Here is an 11,199-nt window from a genome sequence, read left to right as displayed (position 1 = left end):
GAACCGCTAGAATAAACTACAACTCCCAGCATCCCGTGCGGCAAGGCGCAGGCCGCCTAGAGCTGCGGAGGTGGCTCTGGGGATAGCGGGCTGCGGGGTCCGCTCTTTCTCGGGGAGAGGCTTTGTGGGTTTTTCCGTCGACCTCGTCGGCGCTTGCGCTGGGCTGTAGCACGGCCGCGCTGCCCGTGCAGGGTTTGGGGGAAGTCGTGGCGTGGGAGCCGCGGCGGGGCCATGGGCGAGCCGGGGTCGGAGGTGAGCGGCGGGCGGGCGGCGGACGCGGTCCTGGGGCTCCGGGGCTCGGGGCCCGGCCCGGCGCGGCCGGACAGCGCGGGGTGCGGGGCGCGGGGCCTGGCGGGCGGGCGGGCGTCGCGCGGACGGGGGGACGAGCCGTGCGCTTCTGTGTTGCAGGCGAGCGGGCCCGGGCCGGCCCCTCCCGCCGGGCGGCGGACCTCCGCGACGCCGGCCGACGACCCCGAGGACGACATTCAGTTCGTGAGCGTGAGTAGCGCGCCGGCGCGGGGTCCCGACCCCTCCCCTCCGCTCCCCTCCGCTCCCCTCCCCGCCTCTCCGCTGGCCGAGCCTTTGTGCGCCGAGCTCCGCGTCTCGGGCGCCTCTTGGGGCTCCGGCGCTGGGAGCATCCTGGAGGAAATCCCTGCCTTTGCCTTGCTGCATTGGCTCCTCTCACTCTGGGACTCGCAGCTTCTATACTGATTGAAATTTTAGGGAGGAACCCTGAGTCTTGATTACGGCGGAAAGGCAGAAACTAATCTCTGAAACACTTGGTCAACAGTTGGGTTAGGGGTAAAAATGGGAGCATTGCAATTTGGATTTTTTTTTTTTCATTGAAAAGTTTTTTACTGCCTTCAGTGGTATGTTATTTGGTTGCAGAAGATGTTTTTAGTTATCCGTTTTTTAGCACTGGACTTGGTATTAGGTATTCAATATTACGTATACTTTTTTCTTACTGTATTTGTGTGTTGGTGATTGAGCAGCTTTGTATAAAACACATTCAGCTCTCCCAGCCTGACAACCATTGTGATGATCCATACTTAGGTTGTGCTTTAATTTAGGAGTTTTCCTAAGATTATTTCTTGGCTTTCTTGGCCACTAAGTATTCTGGGATGAAGGGTAGAGGAATTGTACACAGTCCTTGTGGAAGAAGCATAATCAATAACATGATTCTTTGACTTAGGACTTACTTTTAGCTCTTCCAGAATATGGTGTGTTTGTGAATGGAGAAAATTTTCTGGAAAATGTGCTATGAAAATAAGACTGACAGTTCTTTATAACTGTAGTCTTTTCTTTGAGAACCACAGATGGCATCTGCAAACATAAACCTCAGGGAAAAAGAACCATTTTTGCCTTTGTAACATAAAGAATTGTAGTATAGCATGCAGCTCATAAATTCCTGAAGCTGAACTTTTAAAATACTGTTAAAATTTATCTTTGGGGGGGGGGGGCTATGGTCTAGATAACACGAAGGACTCACTCCTGGACAGTCTGAGGGACCATACAGGATACAGGGATGGATCCCAGGTTGGCCAGTAGAGCAAGCATCCTATTTGCTTCAAGCCCAAAAACTACTAAACTTTTTTTTTTTTTTTTTTTTTGGTTTTTGGGTCACACCCGGCGGTGCTCAGGAGTTACTTCTGGCTGTCTGCTTAGAAACAGCTCCTGGCAGGCACGGGGACCATACGGGACACCAGGATTCGAACCAACCACCTTTGGTCCTGGATCGGCTGCTTGTAAGGCAAACGCCGCTGTGCTATCTCTCTGGGCCCACTACTAAACTTTTAATTGTAAGCTATTATATATATTTTGAGCAGAATTAAAAATATTTCTGGGGGCCGGGCGGTGGCGCTGGAGGTAAGGTGCCTGCCTTGCCTGCGCTAGCCTAGGACGGACCACGGTTCGATCCCCCGGCGTCCCATATGGTCCCCCAAGAAGCCAGGAGCAACTTCTGAGCGCATAGCCAGGAGTAACCCCTGAGCATCACAGGGTGTGGCCCAAAAACCAAAAACCAAAAAAAAAAAAAAAATATTTCTGACACAACATTTTTAGTTTCGTTTGTTTCCAGATATGATTTCAAAGGTTTAATACTTAGAAGGTTAGAGATGTGGCTCAAGAACATCTCTAATAGACCTCAATTCTAATCTCAGGCACTGCATTCTTGCTTGACCCCATCTCTTCTCCCCACCCTACCCCCAGTCACACCAGGGTATGGCCTGTTATTTGAAAAGAATTTTTTTTAATAAGGACTGGAACAATAGGACAGCATGAACAGTGCTTACCTTGCATTTTTGAGACCCAAGGTCAGTCCCCTTGTACAACAGAGTCCCCAGAACCAGGGTTGGAGTGATTTCTAAGTTCAGAGCTAGGAGTAAGCCCTTTTCACCTCTGTGTGTAGCCCAAACCTTCTTCCACCTCCCCCCAAATTTTTTTGGAGTAAAACCACTGATAGTTCCAGGTATTAAAATATATGTATTCAAATCTATTAATAATATCAGAAACAACCTGCTTTTAAATAATTGTTCTTTATCTTTTAATGGTAAATTTCAATGGCATTATCTTTAAAACTTTCAAAATACATTTAGATGTTTTCCTTTGTAATAGTCTTCAGTTTCACTTCTCAAATAATGTTCATCCAATAAAAGTACTCTGCTTAATATTTCTTTGATTTATTAAAAAGTGGTTGATTTACTTTGGCTTTGATTTCTTGTTTCACTTTTATTGGTTTCCCATCATTTTCCCACCTGTAATCCATATTCGGCCATAGCAATCTTTCCTGTATCACACAACACAGAACTAAAATTCAACATAGTTTGCTGAAGGAAAGAATACTATTGATGTAGAAGTGCAAAAGTGCACCTTTCATTAAATTCTGCATATACCTTTCACAAGTGTACTACTTGTGTTTTGTTTAGTCAGTGTACCTATGTAAATAAGACTCAAATTTATAAAGTGTGTGGAGCTAAAGAGAAAGTATCCATGGTAGAATGCTTGCCTTGCATGCTGCTGACTTAGGTTCTGTTCCCAGAATCCCATATTGTCCCTTAAGCACTGCCAGGAGTCAGTGTTGACATGCTTAAGTGTTCCTATACTGTTTTGCTTGTACCTATGTTCTTGCCCTTGATTTATTTTTTCTTGAGAGTAGTAGAATCCTTTGATTTTGTTTTTGGTTCAGAGGTGATTAGAATGATGGTTCTAGTTTCTGATGTTAAGAAATCTAACCTATTTGACCAATTGCTCCCCTTTTCAGTAAAAGACAATTACTCAGGACCCCTTGAAAATCTTTACTTTTCCAAAAAAATAAAAAATAAAAAGGGCCCGGAGAGATAGCACAGCAGCGTTTGCCTTGCAAGCAGCTGATCCAGGACCTAAGGTGGTTGGTTCGAATCCCGGTGTCCCATATGGTCCCCTGTGTCTGCCAGGAGCTATTTCTGAGCAGACAGCCAGGAATAATCCCTGAGCAACGCTGGGTGTGGCCCAAAAACCAAAAAAAAAAAAAAAAAAAAAAAAAAAGAAAATCTTTACTTTTATGTGAACAAATAGAAAGAGCTCCCCACCTTTAACTTACTTTCACAGGCCCTGGATCATTCTAGTTCCCCAGAGTTTTAGGAAACATTGTTCTAGTTGATAGAGCAAATACTCAGAATTGGAATACCTGTATTCACATTTGTTATGGACATAAGGAGTTACACAGATAAGAAATGTCTTTATATTTGTAGTCTGAACATTATGGTTTGATCAGTATTATGAGTTGCTTAGTTGTGACAACACACAGTTTTTTTTTTATTGAAGAAAGAGAATTCTTCTTACCAGAGGAACTTAACTAAGCATTGATTTATACATAGTACTGATACCTCAGAATCAATAGTGCCCACACAGCCAGTGAAATATTTAAGAGAACTAGTTATATCTCACTTGACTTTGGCCTTAAAAAAAATTCACTCAGACTGGGTATTTAACTTAGTGGTAGGGTATTTGCTCTGCTTTGTGGGTTCCTGAGTCTGATCTCTGGTGACACCAAACAGACAGACATAAGAAAGATACACAAACTCAATATCTCACCTTAGAGTATGTGTTGCAGGAATTAGGTGAAATATTACATATGAAAAAGTTAACACAGTGTCTGTACAGGTGTCATGACAACTACCAATTAGTAAAGTAAGTAGAATACTAAACTATTTGGATTCCTTTAAGGTCCTTATGGTTGAAGTTTTTATGGTATGAGAGGAAGCTAAATTATACATATAAATCATCTTTTTCTTAAGGATAGTTCTCTTACTCATCAGTTTTCTTGCCATTGCCTTCTTCCATTCTGTTACTTAGTATTCTAAAATTCATGGAGTGAATGAACAAGTTTTAAATTGCTCTTGTATTTTTTTCTTTCAGGGTTTTTTCTTTTTCTTTTTTCTCATCATATGATGTTATTTAATACTTTAGAAATGGTTACCTAGGGGCCGGGCGGTGGCGCTAGAGGTAAGGTGCCTGCCTTGCCTGCGCTAGCCTAGGACGGACCGCGGTTCGATCCCCTGGCGTCCCATATGGTCCCCCAAGCCAGGAGCGACTTCTGAGCGCATAGCCAGGAGTAACCCCTGAGCGTCACCGGGTGTGGCCCAAAAACCAAAAAAAAAAAAAAAGAAATGGTTACCTAGCAGTGATTTATGCTGATAGTCTTCTCTCATTTATCTTTACAGCTGCTTTTCTGCTATTTCTGCAGTATCTCTGTGATCTTACATATGATCATTTATTCTTTCCAATTGTTTTTTTTTTTTTTTTTAGATTTTGCCTGTTAACTTTCTTTTAACTCCCCTCTGTTCTCCCCTCTTATCTCCCTCTTTTCCCTTCTCTCTCTCCTTCTTCCCTCTCTCCTTTCTGTGGTGCTTGGGGGCTATTCTCAGTTCTGTTCTGCAGGCCCCAGGTACTGAATCTGGCTCCTGTGTACACGTGGACTCCATCTTATAGCTAAACTTCAAAAAAAAAAATACATTCAGGGGCCAGAGCAATAGCACAGTGGTAGGGTATTTGCCTTGCTCTTGGCCAAACAGGACTGACATGGGTTCGATTCCTGCATTTCTTATAGCACCCCAAGCCTGCCAGGAGCGATTTCTGAGCACAGAGCCAGAAATAACCCCTAAGTGCTGCTGAGTGTGGCCCCCCAAAAGCCAAAAATAAATAAATAAAAATACATTCAGTGTCCAATTATGTATTGCTGAAAAATTTTGAACTATCTTGCTTTGTTGTGTCTGTGGGTGAGATGAATGTTTCTAATGCACATGTCTTAAAGAGATAAAAGCATATGAAAAGAGAAGATATCTTGGTTTTGTGGCCACAACTGGTGGTCCTCAGAAGTCACTCCTGGCTCTGCCCTCAGGAATTATTCCTGGTGGTGCTTGAGGGATTATATAGGATGTTGGAGTGTGCTACATGCAAGGCAATAACCCTTTCTGATGTGCTATCTCTTATAAATGTGCTGTCACTCTTATTTTTTTATGAGTAGCAGCTATTTTATTTTTAAGATATTCTTATTTTGATCTCTGTAGATAAGTATGGTGCTTAACAATTTAATAACTGGGATAGGTTTTGGTATTAAAGTAGGTAATCTCATTAGCCCTTAGCTGGAGAATATGTCCCTCATTTTCCTTCTAATTTTACCTTCCATATTACAGTTTCAGAAAAAACTTCTGAGCTGGCATGTAATAGGAATGTAATTACTATACTTATAGGAATAGTAATTACATTCCTATTACATGTTCCCTCAAAAAACTTCTGAGCTGGGAACATGTAATAGGAGTGTAATTACATTTCAAGCCCAGAAGTTTTTTTTGTTTGTTTGTTTGTTTTTTTTGGGGTCACACCTGGTGGTGTTCAGGGGTTACTCCTGGCTGTCTGTTCAGAAATAGCTCCTGGCAGGCACCATATGAGACACCGGGATTCGAACCAGCCACCTTTGGTCCTGGATCGGCTGCTTGCAAGGCAAACGCCGCTGTGCTATCTCTCAAGGCCCAGCTCAGAAGTTTTTTTTCTTTGTTTTTAGTTTAGTGACAGACCTGCAGGGATAACAGTTTCATGTTTTGACAGAAATGGCCTGTGTGAGAAATAAGCTGTGTTTCAGATTGGAGGCCTATTTTCAGCAAAACAATCTCTAACTAGGTCTTAGCTTCTTATCTCCTGTCTCAAGAACTTTTTGTTTGTTTGGGGGTCACACTGGTCACTTAGAGTTTATTTCTGACTCTGCTCAAGGATTACTCCTAGTGGGCTCTGGGTACCATAGGGGGTTCTGAGTATCAAACTTAGTTGATCACTTGCCAGGCAAACACCCTACCTGCTGTACCTCAAGGGCTTTTTTTTTCTTTTTTTGGTTTTTGGGTCACACCCGGCATTTGGGACACCGGGATTCGAACCAATCCCCTTTGGTCCTGGATTGGCCGTTTGCAAGGCAAACACCGCTGTGCTTGTGCTATCTCTCCGGGCCCCTCAAGGGCTTTTTTACTTTAGTTTTCTGCATCAAGTATTTCACTTTACTTTGCTAGTAGCCAGATTTCCCATCCTAATTTATTCCTTTTGTCAGCCATATTTTCCTATATCCCTTCCTCTTCTCAGCATATATATATATATATATATATATATATATATATATATATATATATATATTTTTTTTTTTTTTTTTTTTTTTTTTTTTTTTGATTTTGGGACACACCTGGAGGCACTCAGGGGTTACTTCTGGCTCTGTGCTCAGAAATTGCTCCTGGCACTCAGGGGACATATGGGATGCCAGGGATTGAACCTTGGTTTGTTCCAAATCAGCCATGTGCAAGGCAAATGCCCTACTGCTGTGCTATCACTCCAGCCCCAGGATTTTGAGCTACACTGGTGGCACTCAGGAGTGGGCTCTGCACTCAGAAATTACTCCAGGCTGGCTTGGGGGATGTCAGGGATAGTACCTTGGTGGGTTTCATGCAAGGCAAACACCCTACCCACTGTGCTATTGCTCCAGCCCAGCTTAATATTTTTGAAAGAATAATCCTTCCTGTGTGACTCAGTAGTCATGTGTTTTCATGCTTAAAATCTGGGTTTGATTCTGGCATCTCAAAATCTTTGCTCATATGTAAATATTTTTTATTTGATTTTAAGAAAAATTTTTATTGAAACCATTGTGAATTACAAGTCTTTCATAGTTGTATTTCAGGCATATAGTGACAGTGAATTAGGGCCATTCCCACCACCAATGTTGACCTCTCTCCACCATAATTCCCAGCATGCATCCCATACCTCCACCCTTAGCCCCTTGGACTGCTAGTGTAAGGTCCCTTCTGTGTATAGCTTGTTGTAGTTTGGGTCTCTTGATTCTATTGTCACTGACTTTGGTTTGAGTATTTAGTTCTTGCCATTTTTTCCCCTCAGTGCACCTGAGACCACTTGAACCCTGGCCTACTTAATTTTTTAAGCCTGACTTCTCTGCTCAAGATTTTGACTATGTTTCCCTCAAAGGCATTTAAAAACCTTGCTGCCAATTTGAATTACATTTTCTTGGATTATATAAACATTGCTTTTGGTTATTTAGTACTTTTCTTTAATGTTTTCTTCCTTTAATTTGTTTTAATTTTTACAGGTTAACTTTGTCTATAGAATAATATTACAGTTTTTTAGTCTACCAGTCAAGGCCTGGTTTACACCTAAAATTCATCATTGTGAGAAAACAGGACTAGAGGAATTGGTTGAGTTGAGTGGGAGATAAAAAGCCAAGTTTTCAGTCCAAGAACTGTTTTTTGTTTTTGTTTTTTTGGCAAAGGGGTTGGGCAAATCCCTGTAGTTTCTTCTTGGCCATGTTTTAAGCTTGGATATCTAAGAGACAATTGATAAAATAAAATTCTATCTGAAAAGCACTGGATTATGATATCTTTCTTTTTTTTTTTTTTTTTTTTTTTTTTTTGGTTTTTGGGCCACACCCGTTTGACGCTCAGAGGTTACTCCTGGCTATGTGCTCAGAAATCGCCCCTGGCTTGGGGGGACCATATGGGACGCCGGGGGATCGAACCGCGGTCCTTCCTTGGCTAGCGCTTGCAAGGCAGACACCTTACCTCCAGCGCCACCTACCCGGCCCCATGATATCTTTCTTTTAAATCAATATTCCTGTATGAATTTTCCTTTCACCAAAAAGTTAACACAGGCACTGAGGTATTTAGGATTGTCTTTTAAGCTTGCCATTATTTTGTGTTCATTTGCAATTCTTAAATGATTGAATATTGTTTCTTTTTGAATGAAATGACAGTGGGAAACCAATTTTTGTTACATGTCATTTCACTTAAATTTATTATCAATGTTTGATAAGGATTTAACCCTCAATTTTTCTTGTTTTCTGTCATTCATGAACGTTTCTATTTCAAGAAATTCTTGCCAGTCTATCACAAAAAATTGTTGTTCTGTTTTAGTTCAGTTTGAGAGTTGGAGAGAATGTCTAGTACAAAAGGTAAGGTACTTGCCTTGCTAGCTGCCAGCCTGGGTTTGATTCCTGGAATCATATATGATTCCCAAAGTCCACCTGAGCACAGAAGCAGCCATCCTCCCTGCGCACAACTAGGAGTCACCTAAAAACAAAAACAAATTATAAAATACTACACTTTGCATGTTAAATCGCTCAATTCTTTTGTAGGAAGGAATGTTAAAACCCGTTCTTGAATGTACTAATCTGATTAGCAGCGATGATGAAGAGCCAATCACCTCTCACAGTGATGTAAGTACACCATATTGGATTGCATTTCTTCATTCATCTCTGTCATTTAAGAGACATGTACTGAAGAGAATGATCAAATTTACATGTTAATGCTGTTACATGTGATATGTATTTTTCACTATCTGGTGGCTTCTTTAATAGTGCTCCACTTTTCATACAGTTTAAATTAAAGTGTCATATAAGGTTTTGGCAAAATAACGATTTCTGTGCTACTTCTGTTAGTTAATGACTGAGTGATTGAATTAGTTTATCATATTATATGTGATTTAATTTATAATATGGTATACTAGCATATAACATTATACTCTATTATAATATTACTATCTTGAGTAGCAAGTAAATGTATAACAACCCTTAGCATTTTTAATTGTTTTAAATTTTTACCCATTAGAATATAGATAACATCGATATGGAAATAGACGATTCATCTAATGAATCTATAAATGCAAGCCGGGAAAAAAAATTAAGACCAGTAATACTCTCATCCTCTTCAGACAAGAATCTTGTTGATGGCAAGGAAGTTGAACCATTAGATAATGAGTCTTATGAATATATTACAGAGGAAGAATGTTTGGACTCTGAATCAGGAGATGATTATGATGAAGAATGGCAGCAAGTAGGAGGAAGCGGTACAGTGGTACATGAGTCTTCACGAAAAGAGAAGTTTTTGATAGAAAACATTGATAAAAATGACCCTTTCTCATTGTACAAATTATTCTTGACAAATGATATACTACAAATGATCATTGAAGAAACCAACAAGTATGCTGTACAATGCGAAAATAATTCTACATCTAACAGCAGAAGACAACAGCAGTCGTGGAAGCCTGTTACAATGGGAGAAATGAACACTTTTATTGGCATATTGCTTATCATGGGTGTAATACAGGTACCAGAAATTAGACTATATTGGTCCACAAAGGAAATGTATATGAACACACGCATAAAAAATGCCATGAAATGTGAACGTTTTTTGGCTATTCTTAAGTATTTACATTTTTCTGACAATACCACAGCTAGAACTGAAGATCGGCTAGACAAAATTCGGAGCATTGTAGAGGCAATTGTTGCTACATTTAAAAATGCTGTTGAACCTGGTGAAAACATTGTTATATATAAAAGTATCATCCCATGGAAAGGGCTTTTTGGTTTTCGCCAGTACATTCCAGGCAAGACACATAAGTATGGAATAAAATTATATAAACTGTGTTTGCCTGGTGGCTACACCTACAATCTTGATATTTATTCTGGAAATGATGCAACAATCATGGAGAAAACACATGCAAATGATGTTGTGATGAAACTGATGAGTGGCTTATTATTTGAGGAGCGCATAGTATTCACAGACAGCTATTATACAAGTGTCCCTTTGGCTGAAGAACTTTTGCAGAAAAAAACATATATTTGTGGTACAGTTAAAATAAATAAAAATTTCTTACCGCGAGAAGCAAAGCAAAAACAGAAACAGGGTGACATTATGAGTTTTGAAAATCATACTGGGGTCAGATTTTTAAAATGGACCGATAAAAGACCAATTAGTATGTTAACTACTTCAAAGAATCATATGTGCACCATTATTGAAGGAAAAAATGGAACATTAAAGCCTGGTGCTGTTTTTTATTATAATATTGCTAAGAAAGGTGTTGACATATCAGATCAAATGGCATCATACTATAATTGTTTACAGAAAACCATTAAGTGGTATAGAAAAATTGTGATACAGTTAATATGTGGGACTTTGCTTGTAAATGCATGGTATATACATAAAAGATGGGGCAATAAGCAAATTAATATTTTAAAATTTAGAGAAAGAATTATTGACCAGCTCCTGATCAGTAGTCACCATACTGAAGAAATGGCTCCTGGAGAAAAAATACCACGAAAAGAAGTTATCCATTTTCTTGACTCTTACACGGAATCTGCAAGAACCTCACGAAAACGATGTAGGGGGTGTTACAAATCCTTATCTGAAAGAGAAGGTAGAAATGTTGCTCTGAAGAAAGCTAAACGAGTAAAGACATTTTGCCGCCTTTGTGAGGGTCAGCCAGCATTATGTTTGGAATGTTTTAAAAAGTTGCATGAAAATAAATAATTATTACAAAGAAAAATGGCCACTTCATACTCAGGAGTTTATAATTATTGAATTGAAATTAAGGCTTTTAGTAAATATAAATTAAACTTTAAAACTCGATAAGTTAATTTTTAACTCTGGCAGGTTTTTGCTACATCTTTGGTGGTGCACTCTGTCCATTGGGGAATGGAATGTCAGCTGCTGGAGTTCTGTACGAACTTTGCTGTGTAATGTCTGGCTGTATGTTTAGAAACTGTAGTACTTTAGATAATGGCCCATTTTTCTTAGAATTGGTCATTAGGTAGGTCAAAGATTCATTTACCAATAATATATCTACTAGTTTTGTCCTTCTGTTGTTAGTATGTGAAATGATAACATGACATAGGACATA

General features: G+C 40.0%; 1 protein-coding gene across 1 annotated transcript; it reads left to right on the top strand.

The window, feature by feature from the left end:
- The first annotated feature begins 456 nt into the window (after positions 1-456).
- Positions 457-10,845, top strand: LOC126013679 (piggyBac transposable element-derived protein 4-like). Its single transcript, XM_049776861.1, has 3 exons — positions 457-498; positions 8,657-8,737; positions 9,129-10,845. The coding sequence occupies exons 2-3, from the start codon at positions 8,663-8,665 to the stop codon at positions 10,827-10,829; spliced, it is 1,776 nt and encodes a 591-aa protein (XP_049632818.1). The 5' UTR covers positions 457-498; positions 8,657-8,662; the 3' UTR covers positions 10,830-10,845.
- The last annotated feature ends 354 nt before the right edge of the window (positions 10,846-11,199 follow it).

The sequence above is a fragment of the Suncus etruscus genome, chromosome 7 (genome assembly GCF_024139225.1).
Source record: "Suncus etruscus isolate mSunEtr1 chromosome 7, mSunEtr1.pri.cur, whole genome shotgun sequence".
In the NCBI taxonomy this organism is placed as follows: Eukaryota; Metazoa; Chordata; class Mammalia; order Eulipotyphla; family Soricidae; genus Suncus; species Suncus etruscus.
This window is presented reverse-complemented; position numbering and strand designations above follow the sequence as displayed.